At 43.3% G+C, this 26,577-nt stretch overlaps 1 protein-coding gene across 1 annotated transcript in view; it reads right to left on the bottom strand.

Moving 5' to 3' along the window:
• LOC109484288 (protein transport protein Sec16A-like) overlaps window positions 1-26,577 on the bottom strand; it is a 40,151-nt gene that overhangs the window by 9,446 nt on the left and 4,128 nt on the right. The window contains 22 exon segments of the mRNA XM_019787546.1: window positions 751-837; window positions 1,373-1,536; window positions 2,293-2,388; window positions 2,825-2,984; window positions 3,516-3,713; window positions 4,029-4,082; window positions 4,260-4,368; window positions 4,858-4,969; window positions 5,499-5,616; window positions 6,169-6,250; window positions 6,635-6,732; window positions 7,112-7,330; window positions 7,481-7,486; window positions 7,595-7,600; window positions 8,013-8,151; window positions 8,384-8,445; window positions 8,771-8,919; window positions 9,386-9,492; window positions 10,226-10,517; window positions 11,734-12,032; window positions 23,011-24,460; window positions 24,463-26,351. Of these exon segments, the coding sequence (XP_019643105.1) occupies window positions 751-837; window positions 1,373-1,536; window positions 2,293-2,388; window positions 2,825-2,984; window positions 3,516-3,713; window positions 4,029-4,082; window positions 4,260-4,368; window positions 4,858-4,969; window positions 5,499-5,616; window positions 6,169-6,250; window positions 6,635-6,732; window positions 7,112-7,330; window positions 7,481-7,486; window positions 7,595-7,600; window positions 8,013-8,151; window positions 8,384-8,445; window positions 8,771-8,919; window positions 9,386-9,492; window positions 10,226-10,517; window positions 11,734-12,032; window positions 23,011-24,460; window positions 24,463-26,351 (5,896 nt within the window).

The following is a 26,577-nucleotide window of genomic DNA, read 5'->3' as shown; positions in this document are numbered from 1 at the left end:
CAATTCGATAGATTCTGATATATATGAATAGTGCATGGCTATCAATTATGCTTTGGACTAAATTAGAAAAATAACCTGGTCCAGTTGATTGAATGACAAACTTTAAAAACACAATCAAGACATCAGGAAAACTGAAAGAAAATGAAGATGAAGTTCTAAAACTTTTCTTAAGCAGTTTTAGAAATGACTGATTTCATGCATGTAAAGTAACAGATTGTGTACAAGACTGAACAAAAACATCCAGGAACACAATTCAGTCTACATTCAACAAAAAGGGGGTTACAAAAAAAGAAAAGAAGGATGATGTGTTACGTACACACCAAGCAACAGAACAGAAAACACATATTATAGAGTAGCCAGCAATAACTGTGAGGGGATGTGAACATTTTTTCAGGTTGAAAAATCTACATCAACATACATTGTATTATATTGTTTTAGCATCATACATTTTGTGCAAGTGTGTCCATTTTCATCACCCCCATCCCACAGTACTGCCTGGCCATTAGCAGCATTGGCCATGCATGAGAACAGGGGTGCCAAAGAATTCATACGAATTTTACAGAATCCATACAAATTTTATGAAATATATAATGATCTATTACTCAGAAGCATACAATCTTTACTACTTTGGTGATCCAGGCGCAGGTCACCAAATTAGATTGTTTGTTTCCGAGTAATGGATCATATGTATTCCGTAAAATTTGTATGAATTCTTTGACAACCCTGGAGAAAGCAGACTAGTGAGATTACAGCGCTAGTGTCTGAGTCCTCCTCTGTAGCGTCAGCAGGACCCTCTCCTGGGCTCTCATCAGGGCTACTGGCCAGAGACTTGAAGCTCTGGTGCAGGAGAAATGTGAGGGAGAGAGAGAGACACTTGTGTGTGAGGGCTGAACACTGAAGGGAACACTGTGCTAGTACAACGTCATAGGACTACTGGTAAAGGAACACAGGTAAAGAAGGAACACACATGCAGGACTTTTGCTAACTTCTACATTTTTCAAGTCCAGTCAAGAAACCCACTGCATTCCCTCAACACAAGGTTTCCACTCTAAGTAGTTTTCCAGTTGGCTATGTTTCACATGACATCAGTCCATATACGAGAAACTGAACATTGTCAACTACATGTAGCAAGACACAGAGAAGAAATCACTTAACAATACTAACATTCATATGTACATGTACATGAATGTTGAGGACAAAAACAGAACTCACTAACTACATTTCAAACGAACTGTTACCATTAAGTGTTATAAAGGACTGTTTGTTGCCACAGACAACCACAACCTTGTTTGAGTGTTTTAAAGTATTCTCTATATTTCTATACTGTCATAGGTATAGATATAGGCCACCATCCCAAGACAAATAAACCTACCACTTGTCCAGCCATCTGGTCATAGTAATCCGGCACATCGTTTTCTGTCTCGGTTCCCCCGTCAGTAGTGGCAGACGTGGTGCTGTACTCACTGTTCATGGACGCCATCAGGTTCATGTCAGCAGGGACGGGCTTGGACCACGGCTGGTAACTGGCATTGGGGTCTAAGAAAAAGAAAAAAACTTAAGCATGAAAGCTCTTCTACATGTATGTGATTGAGGAAAAACTTCCATTGTATCAAATGGACCACGGCTGGTAACTGTTGTTGGCATCTGGGGAATGGGATAGAAGGTTACCGGTAGCACAAAAACCAATCTGTGTAGAGGAAAAGACTAATGTTAGAGTTGTTACATGTATGAAGACTTTGTTGTGAGGGGTTGTACCACAGCTGTTGTTGGGATCTGTGGAGAGGGATGGAAACTTATCTGAGTAGGGAAAAACTTGCAGTGACGGTTCCCCCGTCAGTGGTGGCAGACGTGGTGCTGTACTCACTGTTCAGGGATGCCATCAGGTTCATGTCAGCTGGGACAGGCTTGGACCACGGCTGGTAGCTGGAGTTGGGGTCTGGGGAGAAGGATAGAAAGTTAACACAACAAATACATGAATGGATCAGATATTGGAAGGGCTGGCTGTTAGCTTTTGGGGTCTGAGGAATGGTAAAAACATTAGAAAGTTGTCTGTGATGGAAAGAATCTTTCATTGTATCACAATAAATGCTGTTTGCCATTCTTGTGCAAGATATTTTTTTTTCTAACCACCAGGGTGCAGGCTTTTTATTTCCATTTGCCCTCATCTCTATCTATCCAACCTTTCCTTTTGCCAGTTGAAAAAAGAGGTCAAAGCCAAGTGATCAACATGCATGTATGACTGCCTGTAATATCTAAAAGCACATAATATATAAGTTGTAAATCCATAAATACCCATTTGTTGTTGTTGTTGTTGGTACTGTTGGTAAGGACTGTCTGTGCCTCCCTGCTGTTGGTAAGCTGCAGGGTCGATGCCACTGGCATTGTAACCTGGGAGAAACACATGTAAGACCCAATCATTTGGGGATATCTGACATAACATACATTCATACTTCATAGTTACAGCAAAAACTTGTTAGCGGTTTCAAATTGACAGCCTTTCCAAACTTACTGTACCCAGAATTTCAAGACCAGTGAACACCTCTTTATAAGGACCACCTGGCCAATGTGACCACTTTTTGATGGCCCCTTAGATAATTTTTCCATTGACACTCACATAGATCATATTTTATCAGTCCCAAGTGGTCTTCTTGCTAACTGTACAGGCGTTAATATATGAGTTGGCAAGAGACTATAAAAGGGTCTTGAAATTGATGTAATGTAATTTTAATTCTGAAAGTGACAGCCAGTCACCAAAACTACTGGTTGCTGAATAAATAACTTTCCTATACAGGTGTACATATAGTTTGACCCAACACACTCTCACCTTCATACTGTTCCTGCTGTTTGGAGTCGTACTGAGGCGTCCCCACCCCGGTGAAGGTGGTTTCCCCAGGGGTGGGGGTGCTCGTGCCGTCGATGCTGGGCTCCGTGGAACCAACAAACATCGGGGTGTCACTGGCCGACGACGGCAACAGGGCTCCCTCCTGTGATGGGATATCAGTGATTGGGACATTAAACAATAGAAACGGATGCTATCTCACATCCTTCATTTACTGTAATGAATGTTCCTTTGTAGTTTGTTGATTAGGTTCTATACTGTAGCCACAAAACTTGAAGGGCTTTACCAGGACTTACTTGTTTTCATATCATATGCTGTTGTGGTGTGCTGTTTTATTAAGTAGAATTTGTTTTTCAATAACTAAAAACTGTGCCAATTTTTGTTTCACTCAGACTATACATGTAGTTTCTTCATGTATCATTAGTGTAGTAAGTTGTGATTTTATAGCTAAAATTCAATCATCCTTAAATGAATAAAAACCATGGTCAGTTTTGTTTCTCTCGTGCTAGTTTCTTTTCTGTGATCAAAAGTCTCACCAGAACTTGCTGGTTCATGTATCTGATGCTGTATTTAGTTCTAGTTATTACAGTTATTCTTTATTCTCACCAGAACTTGCTGGTTCATGTATCTGATGCTGTATTTAGTTCTAGTTATTACAGTTATTCTTTATTCTCACCAGAACTTGCTGGTTCATGTATCTGATACTGTTGATCCAGTCATAGTCCTGATCCTCCTCAGCGCTCAGACTGGAGAAGTGAGGGTCGTGCCAGAACAGCCGCTCTGACAGCTGGTGTAGCTGGGAGATCAGAGTACTGCTGAAGGATGTAGGGGCTCTCTCCACCGCCGAGACTATACACTCACAGTACGTCAGGGCCTGTGGTGGGAGGGGGCATGGTTAGTACACTGTACATGTATGTAAGAACTGTGTGTAGCTGGGAGATCAGGGTACTGCTGAAGGATGTAGGGGCTCTCTCAACCGCTGACACTATGCACTCACAGTATGTCAGGGCCTGTAGATATAAAGAAACACTCTCCTTTCTATAGATGCAAACGCTACTACATGTACATTGTACATACTTGAAAATGCAAAGAAATGTGGATATCAGGACAGATGCACATGATTGCCTTAGTTTCTAATGTTACCTAAGCTGTTGCATGAAAGAGTTTTCAAAGAGAGAAGCTAACATACCTGTGCTGTCATGCCACACTCCGCCAACCTTGTCGCATACAGAAACTTGTACTCCTGAAAAAAGATCAAATACAGTCAACACCAACTGTCACAAAAAAAAAACTGACAAAATGAAGATAACAATAAGATTCATACAGCACAAAAAAGTACATTTTGTGCATACACATTTGTTTCACTATTGGAGAATCGTGAACAGCAAAAAAAAAAACAAGAGGACTTTGTCTCCCATACCTGGAAGCTGGGTAGTATGTAGTGTGCAGCGTTGCCCAGAGTCATGGCGTACTCGTACACTTCTGTCATCTGGATAGCCTCATTAGAAGCAAACTCCATAAAGGGCAGGCTACAGACAAACAGTAAAGAAACAAACTAACTTTAAGTAAGAAGCAGTGATTGTCCAAGAGTATAAACTAGATCTTTCGTACCAAGGTTAACTGTTATGATATACATTGTACATAATCATTGAGAAACTTCATTGAGAATGGTGTTATTATCTGTTAGGATACATGTATAGATAATCACGGACAAACCTAGACTTCTAAAAATAATGTTTGAACTCCAAGTTGAGTTTCCAGTGCTTAGATACAATGTATGCAGTGCAAAGTGTGACAACAGGTTGGTTGACATACATGTAATATCATCACTGCCTGTTAACTGTACATTGTAAGCCTGCAAAGAGCAGCTAAGCTACAATGTACATCCATTCACTAAATGTTTGATACAGATGTCTTTTCTATTGACAGAACAACAAGGCCAACACATACATAGATATAAACAACACGGGTAGACAAAACTACAGGTACATGTACAGTGTACAGGACAGGTGTGTTACCTGTGACTGGACCCCAGTAGGACCATCTTGCTGGCCTTCTTGCTGTAGTGTCCGAAGTTGACCTGAGCCATCAGGTAACAGAAGTGGGCAGCGTGGAGAAGGCCTCTGGAACCTAGGCAGGGAACAAGGAAGGACCAAGAAGATTTAGACTGATGATGTCTTACACCTTTTACTGTTTCCAGGCTTCTGCTTTGTCTTGTCTTGTATTGGGATCTCTGTTTCTACATTGTAGTATCCAGGAGCTGAATACTAGTGATAAATACGTATCAATTTCTTCTGAACAAAATTACACGACCAGCAGACACATTTGAAGTCCAGTTGCCTCCCATTTAAAAACCAACCACCAAAGCAACCAGTTCCAGTTACTAGTTACTTTTCCCCAGTTCCAGGACATTTGATAGAAGCCATTTTGTCAGTTTCTTTAGTTTTAAATTTGTGTGGAGTTTTTAAAGGTTTTGTGTCTCTCCAAATAAAACCAAGATATGTCGGTGAAGGTTAGACATCCAGGTAATAAGATACACCAAAAAACAGTTACACAAGCAACTGGATATGATTATCCAAAACCTTTTACAGTTTCTTGAGAAACTGTTTTTTTTTTGCATAAAACCAAGATGCGTTACCAAAGTCACAACCATATGTACCTAGTGTATCTCCTAGGGTGATGATGCTTTTCCTGTCCACCTCTGGTCGCTGGGTGTGGTTAGATAACACCATCGCTAGGTGTGGTCTCCAGTCGCCCCACCTCTCGTCCGCACAGCTCTGCAGTTCACAACAAAATCACAAGGGGGCATTGTTAAACATGTCGCTGGGATTGGTCAGGTTCATTGGATGTTTGGTCAATATTGCATCAGAATTTTTCCTGTTCCAGACAATATCTTTTCCAAATCCTTAAATTCACAAACATGACCTAAACAAGACATGTCGGTAAAGGTTAGACATCCAGGTAATAAGATACGCCAAAAAAACAGTTACTCAGGCAACTGGATATGATTTCCAAAAACAAGTTTCCAAAATCATATCCAGTTGCTTGAGTAACTGTTTTTTGGCTTAAACAAGACATTCTGCCAAAGTGCTATGCACAGTACATTACACTTGCAATGTACTTGTGTTGTGTGACAGGCTGAATAAAAGTTCTAAACAGGAATTATGCAGCTCCAGATGTCTTACTGAGAGATGACTGCGTGTGTGAGATGTCGATTAGCTTGAGGAATGAATCCCCTTTACCATACATAGTACATTACACGCTTTGCAAAAGCCCAGTACTTTCTGTTGATGTTTTGGTCTATGGTTAATAAAACTGCTGAGACTCACGGTGACAGCTGCAGGCTGGCGGTGAGACATGAGCTGGTACAGGGTCTGCAGAGGGTCGTTCATCGGCAGACTGTTCGCAAACCTACAGGAAACAAACACATCGATGGTCTTACTTCAGAATCATTCATTCTGACAGGAGAGAAAACTGACAAACATACAGATCCACTAAAACATTTTTCAGTAATCTGCATGACAAAGCAACAAATAATGAGAATCTTATCTTATCTCATCTATCCTTTAGTCTAAATTACTCAACTAGATTATCTAACAACCAGTTTTCTCAAAGCTTGTCGGTTTTCTATTTCTTTTAACATTTGACTAAGTGTCATACTGGTACATTCCCTGATCCACTTTCCAATTGCCTACCCTTCTGTCTTCCTCCCTGGACCGTTGCTTGCATTATGGTTTGTTACATACCACAAATCAGGAATAGAACATTTAAAATTTACGTCCTAGCAAGCCAGACCTTGTCATAACGTTGGCGTGAGCTCTGGAGTCCATCTTGCTGGCCAGCAGCAGGGCGTGGCCCCACAGACCCCCCTTCATCGCCCACTCCAGGGCATCCTGTAGTAAACACAGAAACAGTTAACACAGAAACCCCTTCATGGCCCACTCTAGGGCATCCTGAGGGGAAAAAATACCAACATTCAGGGACATTACAGTGCCATAAGTAGACTTTGTTGTAAATAGAGACTGTTCTTTGTCAAGTTTTCCTTTTCATTTCAATCAGCTAGTGAAAACTGAAGGAACTGCACCTTAGCCAACCTTACTAAGGTGAGCTCCGGTCTCTGATGATAGATAGAGAGGGATGGCGAGTGCTTTCAGGATTGGTTCAAGCAGGAGCTTGACCAAAGTAAGTGCATGCTTCTCCCTCACACCTTTTTTCCTCCCAAACAGCAGTGAAGTAGCTATGAGCTTGTGTTGACTAGAGTAAAATTCTCACCTTTTTCCTCCCAAACAGCAGGAGTTCTCTGAACTTCTGTGTGAGCCTCTCGATGTCTGCGGCCTCGGTGCCCCCCACCGTCCCGTCACTGGTGGTGGAAGCCTGGGACAGGTCACCCTGACTCCCCCGGTCCTCTCCCTCAGCCTCTGTACGCTGGGGGTACGCCATGGACGGGTGGCCTTGCAGGAGCAGCTCTGCGATGTCTGTACCTACAATCGTCTGGAGAGAAGGGAAAACAACAGTTTTCTGAATGTCTACAGCCACAATTGTCTTGAGTAATTAATTTTCTGAGTACCTGATGATGTCCACAAGTTTCCATCATCTTCTGGACAAGGAAGAAACAACAATTTGCTAAATGTCTGTACCCACGATCATCTAGGGAAAGGGAAAACAATGATCATTATGAGTCTTCTAACTGTGACACTGGGGGTACGCCATGGACGGGTGGCCCTGTAGGAGCAGCTCTGCGATGTCCGTACCTACGATAGTCTGGGGAAAGGGAAAACCATGACAATCATGAAAAACAGCAATCATGACAAACTCTTTTAACTGTGACACTTGTAAGCTGTGGGTGGCCCTGCTGCAGCAGCTCAGCAATGTCCGTTTACCCACAATCATCTAGAGGAAAGGGAAAACAACAATTCTGTAAATGTCTGCAGCCACAATTGTCTAGTGCAAGGGCAAAACAATCATTATGACTCTGCAATGTGTGAAACTGTAGTAAAAGTAACAATGAACAATCAAAGGAAGCAATTCTGAAAGTCTACCTGCACAACAGCCTAAGAGAAGCAACTGTGATTCAGTTGTGAAAGTAACAATGCATTTCCATTGTACAAAAACATTATTCAGGCTTACTCTTAGTAAGGATACACATACAGAAAAGTTCACATATCTTCCTTACCCCGTTCTGGCGACAGAGTAGCTCTAGCAGCTGCCACAGCAGCGCGGCCGACTCCTTATCCCTGAGCTCGGTACTGGCCAGCGAGGCCGCGGCCTTGTCCTGACAGAACCGGATCACATCGCTCTTGTGGGTCACGCCCCTGAAAACATAGTCAAAGAAAAATCAACAAGAAATCAGAGATTTCAGACCATGAGGAAGTATTGGGGGCAGATTTGGGTATTGTGAATTTATATCTATATCACCAATACATAACATATTGTAAATCTATTACCGGTAGTGCAAAAAGTGCAAAAATATACACCATACTGATAGACACATTTGCTGACATGTCTGCAATAATTATTGTAACACCAACACTCAGGATGACATACTTGATAAGTGGTCCAGGGAAAACTCTGAATTCTTCCACTTCAGTGTTGTTTACAAGAAGAGTCTGTGGAAGAAAACAACAGAATACAATCATGTATTAATACATAAACTTATTATTTTGTCTATGCCCAAAAACTGAGCACACCAAAGCCTAAACCTAGTCCTCTAAACCTAGGATTTTCTTCATTATGTTGTTCCAGTTAAGTTCAAGAAGCAACAAATTAATTGGTATGGCCTTAATTGGGTTTATCTCACTTAAGTTTCCTTGCACCTGAATTTCTAAGTTACATGAAGTGTAGATGCATCAGTGCACTTATTCCAAAGTATAAATTTCAGGCCCAGTGGGTATGTTTTGAACATTACGTCTTGTACAGAGAATTGTTCCTCACCTCGAGAGCGTGCACCTCCACCACAGCAGGCATGCCGTCGGCCGGGTTGTTGGGCAGCACCTTGATCATGTGACCCCCGGGGCCGAAGCGTGCCAGGACGTGGGGGATGTGGAACTTGGCAGGAGTTGTCCTAGCAGCAGGGGTCTGACCTGGGTGGAGGGGGGATGGAAGGCATATCAATCCTATATCTATTTTTTTAACGCACTGTTATGCCTCACCTTTGCACAGCTAACCGTTAACATTGTTAAAAGCTATATGTCTTGTTACACCTAACCTCTGCATATCTAACTGTAATAGTTGTTGAAAGCTATCTAGTTGACTTGTGACACCTAAACTTTGCACTTATAACTGTAAAGGCTATCTAGTGATGATGCCCCTACTGTACACAGAGGCAGCAAGTTTCACTCTACGATAGTTCTAGGAAAGAAAAGTTTTTGAACACCTCAGTCCTTGGTTGATAACTCTGATGCTTGAAGGCATAGCTATTTCTTGATTTGTTCTTTTCTAAGCTGGCCATTAAGGGGACATTCTTAATATAAGGAGATTGACGTCAATTCAAGTTAGTAGAAATGGATTACTGTATACATTCAATGTTAGTATGTTCCAAGCCGGTACCTTGCTGCCAGGAGTCCCTGTACCAGCTGTTGTCTCCGTACCCACCGTTGTGTCCATAGCCGCTCGTGTCTCCATGGCCGGAGTCTCTGTGGAAGTCTCGCGCAAACCTAAACAACATGGACATAGCAGCATGAAACTTCAGAATTGTGTTACAGGTAGCAAACCTTTTTAAGTACTGTCCTGATGCACAGTTACAATGGTTTTAAATTGTGCTTTTTTTTCAAGATGTTAAATACTAGTACATCTAGAAGTTAAATGATTAATGAATTAAGAAATGAAATGAATTAATTAAATGATGAAGGAATGAATGAGTGCTTGATGTCGCAGATTCGTTTTTACCTATCATCATAACAGATTTTTAAGTTCAGGTCTTATGGTCTTGGATTTTACTGTGATTACTTCAAAAGAATCCAGAAAATTCAGATTCTTGTAACTGATTTGTAATGAGTAATTTTTAAATTCCATTGTCTTTGAATTTCTTATCTTTAATTTTGATGTCATTGCAAGAATACTTTAAGGCTAATGATAGACATCCAAGGAAAAATCAAAAAGAATTCAGAAAATAAATGCAAGAAGAATTAAAAGCAAATGCTGTAAATTGACAAAACCAAAAAGAAAATGCCAGAAATTGAGAATTGAGAAAAAATAAAAAACTCTAGAAAACAAATGTGAGAACAATGCAAAGAAAGCCAAAAATGCCAGAAAACCAAAGATTGAGAAACTGAGAATTGAGAAAAACCCAAAAGAATGCAAGAAAACCAAATTCCAGAAATTGAGAAAAGCCAAAAAGAATATATCACGATCCACGCCACACACAGATTAGTACTGAAATGTTGGTACCTATCGTCATACTGCCCTCCCCAGCCCTGGGAGTGGTGACTGTGAGAGCTGTGACCGCTCGCGTTGCTGTGCACGCTACGGCGGTCGTCCTCGTAATTCTCGTCATCGTACGTGTTATCGTAGCGAGGGTCGTAAGCGTACAGATCGTACCCCTGTGACTGCTGTTGCTGCTGCTGTTGTTGCTGCATCTGCTGCTTGTAGTACTCGTAGTACCGGGGGTCGTAGCTGTTACCGTGACGACCGTAGTAGTAGTTGTACCACTCCTGGTACCGAGGGTCGTTCGCCCAGTAGTCTACAGAACAAAAAATTATTTAGTTTTACGTTGATGAAGGTTAAACATCCTGGTAAACAATACTCATACATGTAGGAAATTCAAACTCTACTACTGGATTAATCAGTGACACTGACAAAGAGTGGTAGATGTCAATCGAAACGTCCAGGACCAGAAGTTATCTTCGTAATCTATCCCAAGTAGTAGAGTTTAAATTTCCTATGAGTATTCTTTAGTTTTTATACACATTACTGTAGAGATGAGTTTAATTAACATATTTAACATTGCTTTAAACCATTTTCAAGAGCTCTCAAGGGAAGCAGCTTTTTTTAAATTTCTTCCTTGAGTTAACAATTGAAAACAATGGAAGGAGAGACAAGGACACGAGATATAAATCAGCTTTACAGGTTTTTACGTCACTTGAAAGAACACCACGGTGCTTTCTATACAGTATAACTTAAATGGTATCTTAATTTTTTACATACATTGACTTGTAACTGGTAATACATGCTTTATCAGTACTCTGATCTACATGTACTTTACTGTACCTTATGGAGCCCACATCATGGCTTTTCATGCTTTTGTAAGTTGTTGTTGTTTTTTTTTGGTTGTTTTCTACATCAGTGAACAGCTAGATTCTACCAATGAACACAGTGCAACTATGGTCTTCAGAAACAGAGTCAGAAGACTCAGGCTACACAGGCCAACTCATGTAACAAAACCCAACAGTGTCACACTCTGTATCACCTGTGTTGTCCACTGACTTGCTCCTCTGACTGCCACGTTCTTCAGTCACAAGTTGCACAAGCAGAAAAAGGAAAGAACAACAGATGGTTGGGACAAACACAAAGCTAGAAGCAGGACCAAAGACTGAGATAAAAGCTGATGAAGGTTGAGAAGCTCAAGAATACATGGCAAACACAATATTAGTATGTATAATAGTATGGCAAAAACTTGGTGATCTGATTAATTGTATTAAGTATGATAGCAATAAAAAGACAAAGACACGTTTAGATACATGATGATGACAATTTGAGAATTTGTTAGTGTGTATAAAGTAAATTACAAGGTCTGGCTTAAGACAGCATCTCGTGCAAGGAAAGTATACAAAACCGCATGCCTCCAGTGTAAAGAAACATGGAGTAGCCATAAAAGCAGGAAGGCTCATCTGCATCAATTTGGAATATTCCATCGATACTTTCGTTCAACAGAGTAGCAATATTCCTGTCCTTCTTACCTCTGCTGTATCTCGGGTCCCGTTGTCCTCTTGAGTCGTACTCTCTCCCGTAGTAGTCTCTTCTTCTTCTGTACTTCTCCTGATCATAGTACCCACTCCTGTCATAGTCAGCACTGTACTGTCTGTAGTAAGCTTCCCTGTCGTAGTCTTGTCTCGAGCGTGGTCTCTCTCCTTGCCTTGAGCTCGGGCGTTCTCTCTCTTGTCGGGAAGATGGTCTCTCCCTGTCCCTGGACTCCTGTCTGCCGTAGTAGCTGTCGTACGAACCCTGGCGGCCGTAGCGTGGGTCTTGTTCGTAAGACCTGTAACGGTAGATTCAAAATGTATTTATTGAAAAGGGAGTGCCACTGAATTGCATAAATTGCAGAGATATACATAAGGAGTGGTACTCATGCAATAGTTTTTGAAAACTGACTGTGAAAAAGTAATTATGCTACTTGAAACCTCGCTAGGTGTGGTCTCGTCTGACGCAGTTTTCAACATATATCCAGTTGCTTGAGTAATTATAACAATTTTCATAATGTAGTACTGTACTACATGTACAGTCATGTTTGCGTTACATTTGACGGACTTAGATAACGCAACGCTGTCGCAACGCAGCGATAACGCTGACGCAACGCAGCGGCAACGCTGACGCAACGCGATAGCGCAACTTGCGGTAATTGACCCCGGCCGAACGAATGCGTTACAGCGTTATTTAACCTGCTACCGAGTACGCCATCGCACTATTGACGCAACTATAATGAGCTGGATAGGGTTTCATGTTTGTTTGTCTACTTTGTCATTTAAATTTAAAAACAATACTGGGTGTTATGGCCTCCTTTCAGCGGTCATAGACATGCATGAGCGTTGGAATTGGATGGCAGGAATTAGTTTGAGCATGGATGTAAAAATGGTTTGAGGCATTTCCAATGAGGTTATTCATCAGCCTGTCTAAACATGTAACGCCCCAAAAATACGTTAGATATAGCAACAATAATTCCAACTACACTTTACCCCAACATGTCGCAAACAAAATATAGCAACTCCTCCTCCGCTACTTTTCAACACGGCAAGGTCAGACAATATTTGGTTTTGCCCCGGCGGCCCGGAATCTTACTTGTGCAGTCAAAAGCGTAATGAGCCGGCGCATGTTGTCGATGATTTTTTTAAACATAGAACGCATAATTCAGCAACCAAAATTGAATTGTCAAAAGCTTAGGATATATCCCGCCAGCGAAATGGATCTTGTAAAGGAGCTGTCTTGTTTACCGTCGGTAAGCTCTGGGGTACTTTGTCGGATCGCTACCAGTCTGTAGAGAGTGCGCGGAGAGGACTGTTTACCCTCCATGTAAATGGGGGGTATTGTTTTTACTCCGTTTCATGTTTGGTCTGATATCTGAAGATCGGTGAGAAGGAACTGTACGATATTTGGCAGATTGATGGATGGGGCCTTGGAGATTGTTTAGGTTGACTTTGAGCCCCTGGTGATTGACCTTGGTACTGCAGTTTAATTTTTTTATTCTACTGTTGTCGCGTTATGGGCTGTTTGTGCGATATTAAGGTAGCATGTTGTTGTTATTACCATGGTTCAGTGGTTTAAATTTGGGTCCCCTAGCTGTTTGCGTTTGATATTTACAAAATGTTTAACGTTGGACTTTTTGTGTTGAATGTTTGGAAAATCTGGAGGATGGTTTGGTATGATATTTGGTATGTGGGTAGTTGTTGAGTCTCTTTGTGTTTTGGAGTGCATTAGCAGGTTGTCGTGTATTTGTATTGCTTAATTTAAAAGGATTTTCACATTTTCACCCCTATTTCATAATAGGATGGTCTGTTTGACCCCAAAGCTGAGACAGAGTGTTTTTGTTTATACCCCCAGCTGGCAGGTCAGGCCCAGGCATCAAATCTATTTTTACCCTAGACAGTCTGCAGAAAATATCGTCTGGTTGTGTTTGGGTCATTGAATGGGGTTTGAATTTGTTTATGTGTGCTTGAGAGGCCATTGACCTCACCTCAATATGGTTGGTTGGTTGGTTGTCTGTTAGTGCTGTTAATGATAGTTTATTGATCCAAAGTAGCGTCTGTGATGTACATGTTTAGTCAGTTGTTCAAATCTGTGTCTCAGATGGTGGGTAATTTGAAGGTGAAATTTTGTGTATCATTGAAATTCCTTTCTCATGGCTAGAGTGTGCTCTCTAGTGAGGCTGTTGATGTCAGGACTGAGGTCATAAATCTTGTTTGTCTGGTCTGCAGGTCATTTGCCTGCCTGGTCATTGACCTACATGTACAGGCAAATGACCTGCAGGCCATCAAAGTAAACAAACCATGGTAACAAGACACTAAACGCTTGCACATGACAGCTTGGCAACCCCTTCCAATACAAAGTGCCACCACAAATCATTCTGCTGATAAAAACAAAGTTTGACTCATAATATCGCTATTGAAATACACCAAAAGATTAAAAAATAACAAGCTATTTCATGGAGGGATGATGTCTACGACTTCTCCTTGTTGTGTATGTATTCGGCTGACGAAATGATCTTCGTTTCACATTCGTTTCTTTTCGGTTCTTGTCGTCAGCGAATGAGTGTGTTTGGTATGCTCACGAGATTTGCCGATCTTCACCAGTAATTTTCTAAGGGGAGGAAAGATCACGATTACAGTAATGGAAAACATCACATGATTGACTGCAGTCCCTTGCACTTGGCACAAAAACAACAACTTGTTGGGAAACAAAAAATAGAATAAAATTTTTGATCGTAGTAATTTTTTTAAATTTTGAATTCGTGTATGTAACCATGGAGTTAGAAGGAACCTCCCTGGTGTAACACAGGAGATCTTTTCTCCTTAGTGTCAGACAGCTTGGCGCGACAGACCTGTCAACATTGATTGATGACGCCCGCCCGACACAACTTAGATCAAAGGCGGCGGCGGCGGCCAGTTTGAATGTAGCAAACTCGTTTCACCAGGAATTCTCACGCTGGTGGATTCACAACAACGCTGATAAAGAATCCAGAGCTGTATGAATCTGACCAGATCGTCTGTATTTCTGCCGAGATTTCACGCTGTACACGCTTTTTCAATGCATTCCTTTCTTTTGACAAAATATTGACGGCGCGGAGTTGCAGCGGCTCTACGTATATATTTATAAGATGACGGGTAACGTCATATGGCTCCTTGATCAGTTTCAAAGACATTTTTCTACACGTGACTTTTATTCGTTGAATGGGCCATGGAGGTGAATGGGCTAAGCATTTCTGGGATAAGCTCGCAAAATGTGTATTGTAAACGAAACAGATAATAGGCTATTCAGCCAACAATGAACAAAAGGTGTGAAATAAACACTAATCCATTCGCCCATCCTTGCCACTACGATATTGTTAATTAACTATTTTGCAAATGAAAGCGCAAAATTTCACGATCCAATCTCTAAATAACCCAACAGTTCAGTCAATAAACGAAATGGCGAAGCTGTATCAGTCCCGCCCCTGACAAAATACTTCTTAGTTTTTTTTTGCAATATTTAAATGTTCTTTTGATGTGTTTTCAGGTTCATCCTCAGGTCTTTGATTGAGTTACGAGACTGTGCTGCGTGAAACATGTGCGGACTTTGCAGGATCAACAGGATTACATTCAAGTTTTTTTCTTTAGTTTTGACGTTCGGTTATTGACTAGAAAGTTACGTTTGGTTTTGACGTTGAACTTCGTTTGTTGACTAGAAAGTTCTTTTTCTTTGTTTTTGACGTTTTTTCTTTCGTGTTGACGTTAAGTCGTTGACTGCGTTTTTTTATCGTTTGAAGTAGATTGAAGTTCCCCAGTTTAGACGTTCGTTTGTTGACGTCTGTTGACTCAGTTTGATATGTTATTATTACGTTTTGGTCTTCTCAATTCCATTGAAGTTTTTGCTAACCACACTTTACTAACTGATTTCGCACAACTAATAACTCATATCATTAAAATACTAATATGTATCAGTTCATGGATATTTTAGGATACGTACACAGGTAATGTGATTAACGAGTAAGTGCTATTATATTTTATCAAAGAAAACGAGGGAATTGTTAGGAAATCTTCTTGTGGGAAGTGATCTTGTCTATTTTATTACCGGAAGCAAACGGAAGAAATGTTGCGAATGAATGTAACATCTGAAAAATGCCGCACCGAACCCTTTCGGCCGAGATGTAATATAACAACGGATGGTTCCGTGTGCCTAACTCAAAATAGATACATCACAAAAGTTTTTAAAGATTTGCAACGGGACGAAAAGATATTAAGGAATATAGTAACTGTTTACTCACCTTAGACAATACCAAAAGGACGATCACGAAGTAAACGATGGTCTAACTACATTATACCGGTAGTGTGACTTTGTCAGCTGGAAGGTTGTCCAACTTGGCAAAAGATGTCAGTTCAAGACATATGGCACACGTTTGTCTGACGTATAATCTTGTATTATATTTTCAGCTAAGGGTGAGGTGTATGGTGTTTGATGTCCAAACAAAAAATATTGACACATGAACATGTGAAGAAAACGCCGTTAAACAGTAGTTTGTTGGGAAATTAATAGTTCCGTGGTGTTTTCTAAAGCCGACACACTTTAGATTGTTGGAAAAGCTTTCTGTAATATGTCAGAGTGTATAACATTACAGACAGCGGGTAAGTTGTAGAACGTTTAAAAATAACGTCCAATCAGAAATAATGATAACGCAGATTTGATACAATGCATTGGGAGCGTCTATTGAATTGTCTTTCATCGGAAAATCGAGAGTTCCGTATCATTCTTGAAAACCGAGAACACGACAGATCCCTATAAATGCATATTGTTATACAAGAAATATAACATCCTAGTAATGTATATAACTAAAACAAAGAGTATTTTGTGGAGGATTTAAAAAAATGACGTCTACATGAAAAGATTGGCAGCGCAGTTGAATTGACGTCCTGATAGATTTGTATTCCAAATGGTCTCGTATTGGAAAATTTATGGTTCCGTGTTGCTTACTAAAGTTTACAACATTGTAGGGGGATATAAAACTTGTTGTAACATCACTAGATAAACAGAATTTTAGTGTTATATTTCACGCTTAGGGTGAGTTGCAAAGCGTTTAAAATTTCCGTCCAAACTGAAGCATTGGCAGCGCGGGTTTACTAGAACACGTAAGGAAACGTTCGTCTTCAATAGACATTTCAATAGTTCCGTGTTGTTTTATTAAACCGAGACCATTTTAGGACTTTTCAAGAAGCCTTCTTTAATATGGCAATAATAGTACTCTAGTAAATCGTTTTAAAACGGATGGTGTGGAGGATTTTAAAAAATACTAGAAGTAGGAAGATTCACATGCATGCAGCGCAATGGAAAGGGGTGAAATACAATGGGCCGAAACACGTTACCTGAATGAACGGTCTCATACTGGAAAGTTGATGAGTCCGTGTGTTTTCTGAAGTTAAGAACACAGCTGGCAGTAGCAAAAAACATCTTCTACTATCGAAAGATAAACATGATTCTAGTACCATAAAATACGGGGGTATTGTAGAGCGTTTGAAAATATAGTCAGAAGAAAAATATTGACAGCTCGGGTTTATAGAACACGTACTGAAAATGTCTGTTAACCAGCTTCTTCGCAAAAGTGATGGTTCCGTGCTGTTTTCTAAAAGCAGGAACACCGGTTCCTCAGACCCTCGAAAGAAACATTCTGTAATATGGCATGGTGTTTTGGAATGTAATGATAGACAACGTGTGACTGGTAATGCGTCTGTAAATGATGTCGAACCGGAATATTGACAGTGCGGGTTTCATTCACAGCATGAAAACATCCATTGACCTGCCTTTTGTTTGAAAATTGATGGGTTCGTGTTGTTTTCTTAAACTGAGAACACTGTGGACCCCTCAAAAACCTTAGTCTAACATGACAAGATATATAGCATTCTAGTAAATCGGATGGTGTGTGGAGGATTTGAAAAGAAAAGACTAGAAATAGGAAGCTTTACATGTATATCCCGCAATGCGAACGGAATGAATACGCACGCCGGAACAGTTTTGTAGGATAAATAGTCTCGCATTGGAAAGTTGATGGTTCCGTGTATTTTTCTGAAGTTAAAGACGCATTGATAGAAAAAAGGAATTGTTGTAGCATGAAGAGCTATACGAAATTCTTGCATAATAAAGTTGGCTACGGAGAAGTTATAGACGGTTTGTAAATAAAATCCGAACATCGGAACAAAAATATTGACAGCGTGGGTTTCATAGAACGCGTACGAAAACGTGTTTGCAAAAATGAAAGTTCCGTGTTGTTTTCTCAAACCGACAACGCCATAGCACCTTACAAATCTTTCTGCAATATGACATGGTAAGTAGGAAGTTAGTATATTATTATAGGCAACGGGTGACTTATAATGTGCTTGTAAATGATGTCCGAACTGAAATATTGACGGCTGTATCGTATGAATACGCCTATTGAACAGCCTTTTTGCAAACAAACTAGTTCCGTGTTGTTTTCCAAAACATCGTATGCCCTTGAAAAGGCTGTCTGTAATATGGCATGGTAAGTAGACAAACAATTACTAGTTAGTATATCATAGGGAAAGGATGACTTGTAATGTGCTTGAAATTGACGACCGAACCGAAATGTTGACAGCGCTGGTTTCATACATGGCATAAGCACGCCTATTGACCTTTTTTTGCAGAAATTGTAGTTCCGTGTTGTTTTCTAAAACCAAAAACGCCTAACGTCCGTGAAAAGGTATTTCTGTAATATGCATAATATATAGGATTTTAGTATGTCATCATAGGTAACTGTTGACTTGTAAAACTTTGGTACATGGCGTCCGAACCGAAATATGGACAGCGCGGGTTTCATTCACAGCGCATGAAAACGTCCATTGACGTCCTGCCTTATATGAAAATTGATGGTTTCGTGTTGTTTTCCAAAACCGAGAACACCTTATTCCCCTGAAAACGCTTTCTGTAATATGGCATGGTAAGTAGCATACAAGTATATTATAGGCAAAGGATGACTTGTATATAAAGGTACTTGAAATTGACGACCGAACTGAAATACTGACGGAGCAGGTTTCATACATGGCATAAGCACGCCTATTGACCTTTTTTTGCAGAAATTGTAGTTCCGTGTTGTTTTCTAAAGCCGACAACGCCTTAATCCCTTGAAAAGTTTTCTGTAATACGGCATAATATGTGGTATTCTAGTATGTCATCATAGGCAACTGTTGACTTGTAAAACGTTGGTACATGGCGTCCGAGAGAGAGAGAGACCGCTGAAAGGGAGCTGGTGTTGTATGGTGTACATCTTAGCCGAACGGTCCCGCATTGGGAAGTTGTTGCTTGCGAGTTTTTTTTTCCAACGTTAGGGACAGTTGGAAGTAGAAAAAAAACTTGTAACAACGCCAGTCATCGTCAGCAAGTCCCGGACCCTCTGGCATGAGGATGGAACAAGGTAAAGGTAAAGGTTACAACACAAGATTGTCAGGTTATACGGGTGAGTTGTAGAGCGTTTGTCAATATTGACAATTCACGAATTCCCGAACTCCCCGCAACCATGCTTTATAGGTGTAGGTTGGCACAAAGTCGGCTTGGTCTTTGGTGTTCGGCGAATTCGGCTGCGAAATGTTTCAAAATGTTCTGGATAGCTGTCGTATTTGCCCCTCTTTGGTCAAGAATACTGTCATTAATTTTCAGACCGAAAACCAAAACAAAGGTCCCAAGCATAATAAACAGCCATTATGCAAATTGACATGGTAATTGACACCTCAACGTGATATTGGAACTTCACACCTGAAGTGAATATCGCAAAACGAAGAAGACGTGAGAAGCCCTCCAAAGTTATTCCCAGTCCGGTCTGCTGGCATTTTCATATGTACTAGACTACTAATACATGTAGTATATTTGAGGTGGAAATTCTGAAAGGTAGTGACGGATGTAGATAAGTTTAAATTAAGCAGTGAAAATAAAAGTATGGGTTACGTGTAAGGATTTTTTTGTAAAGATCACATACATGCAATCACTTCTAGTACAATGTATACCGTTTGATAGATATTTAAAAACTATGTTTACAATCAATCAATCATCCGCGGGCTTCATGGTAGAAGCGTGGCGGCCGTAGACAGCTCTCTCCAGAGGCTTCTGTCAGCAGCGAGGACTCTCCAGGAGTCCTTGGTGACGCCCACTCTCCTCAGGAAGTCGAAGGGCAGATCCTCCCATCGCCTTCTGGGACGACCTCTGGGGCGCTTCCACGTGGGGTCAGGTTCAGCAGTGACCAGTTTGCAATCTTCTAGTTCATTTGTCCGACGTGTCCTATGTATAGCTTTTTTCGTTTCTTGTATGTATCATACTTAAGAATATCGTTAACATCGTTTCATTTTAAGCTTCAATGTTATGAAATTGTTAGTTGTGCGAAAGCCAGTTACTAGTAGTCAAGTTTCGTTAGTAAGAACTTATATGGAATAGATAATACAAAAACGTAACAAATACATAACAAATCGGTGTCAACAGACGTCAACAAACCAACGTCAAACGAAATAAAAAATCTAGTAAACAACCGAACGTCAAACCAAACGGAACAAAAAACTTGCTAGCCAACAACCGAACGTCAAACCAAACGGAACAAAAACTTGCTAGCCAACAACCGAACGTCAAACCAAACGGAACAAAAACTTGCTAGTCAACAGTCGAACTTCAAAATGGAACAAATGAGAAAAAAATGAAAGTAATCCTGTTATGTTAATCCTGCAAAGTCAGCAAATGTTGCGCACAGTCTCGTAACTCGATCACAAAGAGGATGAACCTGAAAAACATATCACGGAAATAATTAAAATATTCATACAACATATATATTTTTTACGTCTCCAGCCGTCGCACCTTGTTAAATTTTCTAATGCTTTAGCCCTAGTCCTACCAAATGGATGCGAAGAACGAAATTAAGCTAAGGCACCTTTTTTCCAAATACTATGCAGCACATTGCTAGCCAAAAATTGTTACAAATTCATGTAACCAACGACCTTTATGGACCGGCAATGGTATACACTATACAGGGTACACAACAAAATACATGTAATAGAAATTAATTTGATGGCCGTTGTAGCGTTGTCTGCACATACATAACCAAAAATCCAGGTCTATCTTTGGCGCGAAAGTTAGTCCATTCTTCGAGGGACATGGTTAAGAAAGTACAACAGTACAACTAACTTTAATTTAACCTACGGAGACGATCTGACTCAGGAAAATAGGGCGATGAGTATGTAATCATATTCAGCTTCAAGTACATATGGCCGGTATGAAGCGCTGCTTACAGAAATAGTACAAAAAGTACCAAAGCATGCTCCAGCATATCTAGGTTCCGAAACGTTGAAACGTACTTTAATGACCTTTGACCCATTATACCGCCGGCGGTGCGGGGCTGGCAGGCGGCCTGGCGCTGATCTGCCAAGCTCCCGGCCCGGGTCGGGCTTCCACTGGAAGCAGTTCTGTTCACGGCCGCGATTGCCGGATTGGGGATTTATCCCGCTAATTAGCAGACAATGTACCGGCGTGCTTCACCGTGCATAACAATACTGCATAAATTACGGATTTTCTAAAGTGTTGCACTTTAGTAGACCATAATGGTAACAGCAACAGACATCTTCGGTTAAAATTTAGAAGACTAGTTAAACGTTTTACACGATTTTACTGGTTCACATGGAGATCTGATTTATACCGAACGTCGAAAAAATTTGATACGTGGCTCTTCTTTGCTCACCAAACAAAGAAACAAGTAATATGCGCCTAATCGAGATTTGAATACTAGTAAGATAGCATTTGAAGCGAGCTATTTTTTTTTGCAAAAATTCCAGCAAAGCATAATTTTTTTTATTTACGATTGCAACAGTAAAGCGACACAGACGACTCTAGTAACGCAAAGTAATGCAAATAAACAGTCAGGGACTTGATATAAGATCGGGCCGGGAATCTACACGTGTATCAAGCATTTATGTCCGGACATGTTACCGGTGCGTGATTCGAGTACGGTCTGATGGTATAGTACTGGTATAATGTCCTTGTTCCCAGTATATAAATTGTCCTCTTTTTTTGCCAAAATCATTTTCCACATACGTCAGTGGCGTCAATCTTAGAAAAAAAATAAAAGCCCTATTTTGCTGGGATCGTAATTTCATATACCCTTCAGCGTGACGCTGTCGGTAAAATTTACAGTAACAAAGGACCTTGGTTTGACGTATTTTTACCGAAAAGGTGAGTGTGGCCAAGGACAATATATTATATAATAGGATAAGTAAAGAGCCGGGCTAGGTTGTGCCGCTACCTTTGATCTGAAACTCAGACCGCCCTGTCGGCCCTGTAGGAGTTCATCAATCAATTTTGACAGGCTTGCACCGCCGCGCGCAGTGCCTGTCGCGAGATTTGGGTGAATTTTGACTTCAATTATCGTCATTACTAGTCCATTCCTCAAGACTTCTGATTTGACTCAACATTCGAAACTATTGTTTTGATTTACAGAGTTTTGGTGGATGCAATTAATCATGAGATGTTTGTTCAATACTTATATTTCGCATACGAGTTTTTAAAAAAATGCCTGTTGCCTTTCCTCCCCGTAAGCAAATGTGTATTCCGCTACCGACTTCTCCCAGTCAGTCCGCGTGGCTTCGCTGATCGGGGCACACGTCCTAGTGTGCTCTAAAACTTACGCTTCCAAAGTTTTCTTATCCTACCTTAGGCTTATCCGTAACATTAAATGTCTTGATTTTGACAAACGTCAGTAAAACCGGTACCTACGTGGAACATAAAAAAAACAGGTATGAATATGCTTATTTCAGTACCGAAAACACGGGAATAGCTGAATATAATTGGTTACTTCATGGAGGTAGAAAAATACCTCCATGGTTACTTCGGCACGCTGTGTAGGCGGGGCACTAATCAACTCATGACGCCCTCCCGTGCATATGAATGGATAACGCGACCGATCACTCGAGAAATAACGCGGGTGACGCGGGGCTACCTATGAGGCTCCGGCCACACAAACTGCGTTACCGTAACGCGGTATCGTCGCGATATCGTCGCGACGTTATCGCGCCGACGGCGCACCAGTATCGCGCCGCTAACGCAACCTCCGTCAAATGTAACGCAGACATGACTGTATATCATTACCCAGGCAATATTACACATACATGCTATAACATAGCTTACATGCTTTAAAATGATCAAGTGTTCATACAGTTTAGCAATTTACTAGTATACAAATGTACATGTAGTACTATTTAGGTTACAATGATTATAACGATCTAAACAGGCCCTACCTGCTGCGATAGTCCCGTTCCTGGTAGTAGTCCCTCCTGCTGTCATACCTCCGATCCCTCTGGTCGTACCAGGAATACCTGTCATCTTTGTCCCTATCCCAGTCCCTGTCTCCACCGTGGTTAGAGGAGCGACTGGACGGTCTCTCAGGCTCCTGTGCTGAGTACGCCGTGTCTCCTTCTCTCCCTCTGTAGTCCCGCGTTCTCGTGTAATCCGTATCCGATGGTTGTTGGTTACTCTGTGTTGATGGTTGTCGGGTGTCGGCTGGTTGCGTAGCATGCCCCGCAGGCTTCTGAGGCTGGCCACGTTGGCTGTAACGGTCGTCCGGTTCGGACTCATTTCCGGCAACCTGCCGCGGGCTACGGGATGGCGATGGCTGGCCTTCCTGTGGGTTCCTTCTCTCCTGTGTTCTCTCCTCTGTGAGTCTCCCCGATTGGCTGGTGTAAGAGGAATTTGACGCCGTGCTTGTCTGTCGCGAGGGAGGCGTGCTGTAGCTCTGGGTCGACGCCACCGGCGGGACGGTTTGTTGTTGAGCACCGTGGTTGGTCGAGTCCGGGGGAGGTGCCGAAGCGTTCCTGTAGGTGTCGGGAGACTGTGGGGACTGCTGAGAGGAGGGGGTGGTGGCAGATGTGGTCGGGGCGGACGCAGCAGCTGTGCTCAAAGGTGTACCAAAGGCACTGGACGACGGGATTGCACTTGCAGGAGTTGGCTGTTGTGGTTGTTGTTGTTTCTCAGGCGGACTAGCAGCAGGAATAGGAGGGGCCTGCATGGTGCTGGGGAGGTTGGGAGCAGGGATGAACATGGGGACTGGATGGGGCTGGACCGACGGGGCCTGGGTCAGCGTGGGAGGGGCCGCAGGTGCAAGAATCACGCTGGGAACGCTAGCGGGGACGTCCGATGCCCAGAGTGACGCCGTGGGGGTGGATTCCCGCCGCTCTTCCTGTTTCCTGTGATGCGAGTGGATGCCTGCGTGGTGAGTTTGACTCGGGAGGGGCTGCGCAGGCATGGGTGGAGGTGGCACGCTTTGCTCTCCTTCCGCGCCGTCGCGCTGTCCTGACGTCCTCCGTTCTCTCGGCTCGTTCCTCATGTCCTCTCTCCGCGGCAGCGGCTCGCGTTCTAGCAGGTTCTCCCTTCCGTGCTGGTGATGCTCTTCTCTCGAAGGCTGTCTCGCAACCTGCGGCGCTTCCCTGTCCTGTCTGTCCACAGCGTTATTGTCGTTGCCTGACGTTGGCGTGCTATCCTGCCCTTCCCCGGGAAAGCCGTTGTGCTCAGTTCTAGCGGGAAAAGGCTGTGGCCGCGTGGCGACAGGTTGGAACGGGCTGCTGGCACTGTGCTGTATGGGGGATGGCATGCTCGGTCCCGCATTGGGGAAGTTACTAGCGAAGGGGAACTGTGGAGCCATGGATCCCTCCATGGGCGAGAAGATGGGGAAGTTGGGGATGCTTGGGCGGGAGGGGGAGGGGGACTATGGCCGCTGGGGCGGGCTTGTGGAGGGCGGGTGTTTTGCGGCGGAGGTTCGGGCTCCCCGTCGCCCTGTTGAGGCTGTGTGGGCTCGTCAGGGCTGGCGGCTCCTTCCGGTGAGTCCCCGGGACCAACGTCTGATGGTCTACCAGGCTGGGGGCTTGGCGCTCCATCGCCTGGGCTCTGCTCCTCGAGTAACGGAGGCTGGGAGGACAGGGCGGGGTTGCTGCCAGCACTGTGGATCGAGTCGTTGGATTGGCTGTGACGTGAGAGCGACGGCGGCCGTCCGCCGCTCCCACCGCTCCGACCGGACTCGGCCGACCCGGACCGGCTACGCTCCATCGCGGCACCCTCCTGGTACGGGACGTTCAGCGGCGGGGCAGGCGGTGCACCGGAACCGCTCCTGCTGCTCCGGGCGCTTCTACCGGACTCCGCCGACCCCGACCGGCTCCTCTCCGTACCCCCTACAGGCTCCGTTTGAGCCACACTTTGCGGAGGGCCGTCGGCAATTCCTGGTCCACTTCGGCCCGAGTCTACAGACCCAGACCTGCTGTGGTCACCTACAGGTCTCGTGCCAACATCAAACTCTTCTCTTGTTCCACTGTTTGAAGCAGCTGGAGTCACACCAGGCTGGGCCTGACCCTCTACGATGAGAGAACTAGCCCTGCTGCCACTACGAGAGGGGTTCCCTTCTTTCCCACTCCCCAGGCTGATGGTGTCAAACTGCTGAGAGCTGCTACGAGAGTGGCCTGGACTCGGGGTTGGAATTCCCGATGTCGGTTCCTCTACACTTAACATTGGAGGTGCCTGTGGTGGTGGCTCGGACGGTTGGGAAGCGAACTGGGCAGGATCCTGCGGTAGCTGTGAATCTAGCCCGTCCTCTTGTCCTGTTAGTTCTCTCCTCATTTCCTGGTGTGGCGCTCCTCCTCCGAAATCCCAGCTGGTCATCTCTGGACCGGTTTGGGAGCCCTCCAAGTTTGGTGCCGGTGGCAGCTGGGTGTTCTGTGGTTGTGGTGGAAGAAACTGCTGGACATTTTCTTCCTGTTCTTGGCCTGTTAGTTCTCGTGTCAGCGAACCCTCCCCCTCCTCCTGCCCCAAGCTAGCAGCACTTCGTGACTCCTCAGGGAGGCCAAACTGTGGGTTAAACATGCTGACTTGTGGCACACTCGCTGTTGTATTTGTGTTTCCTGGGCCAGAGAAGTACTGTCCACCAGGCCCTGAATCATTCGGAAGAGAGTTTCCCTCGGGTTGTCTGAACATCGCCGCTCCTTCCGCTGGCGGTTGCTGCTGCATTCCGTCTCTCGGAATGTCCATTCCGGTTCCATCATACGGAAAACCGTGGCCCTGACCGTAGTCGCCGCCGGCTAGCATGGGCGACGTTCTCTCGCTGGAATTCAGGGACGGATTCTCGCTGGAGTAGCTGAAACCGAGACCCAGGGTGGAACTCTGGCCAGAAGACTCATAGAAGGACGATGAAGCCCTACTATCAGTCAGGGGGTCAGATACAGGGGGTGCATACAGGTCCTGGTCTTGCCATCCGGGGTAGGGCTGCTGCTGGGGGTACTCGTTTTGCTGCACGTTCCCACCACCCTGGTACCCCCCCTGGTGAGGTGGGCCGTTCTGCACCTCGTGAGAGTTCCAGGTTGGTTGCTGCTGCTGTGGGGGGTAGGTCGGGTTATCCCACTGCTGCTGAGGGGGGTGGGCAGGTCCCTGCTGGGCTAAAAACGGCGGGGCTGCGCCAGTGTCGAAACTGGCAGGGTTGAAGAACATGGGAGCCCCACCAGAAGTGGCTGGCATCTGCTGTGGGTTGTAGAAGGCAGGTTTTTGCGCCGCGTCGTTTGGAGGCCAACCCTGCTGCGTATAACCACCGTGGAACTGTCCACTGTGTACAAAACAACAAGGAACAGGATGTTAGACACTGTGAAAATGTCAGGAAAGCAACATCATATACGCTGATGCAAGGTAGTCTTTTTGTTAACATAAATATTTCAAATTTTCAACTACAATGTTCAGTCCATACAGATTCAAACATTTTGAATATGGAAAGTCATTTTCCATGTTTTAGTTGAAAGCCCTAAATTTTAACATAGCATTCTTTCAAACTTTGA

This window comes from Branchiostoma belcheri, unplaced genomic scaffold, assembly GCF_001625305.1.
Source record: "Branchiostoma belcheri isolate BF01 breed outbred unplaced genomic scaffold, Haploidv18h27 scaffold7, whole genome shotgun sequence".
NCBI classification, from domain to species: domain Eukaryota; kingdom Metazoa; phylum Chordata; class Leptocardii; order Amphioxiformes; family Branchiostomatidae; genus Branchiostoma; species Branchiostoma belcheri.
Note: the sequence above shows the minus strand (reverse complement) of the source record. Positions and strands in the feature narration are given on the sequence as shown.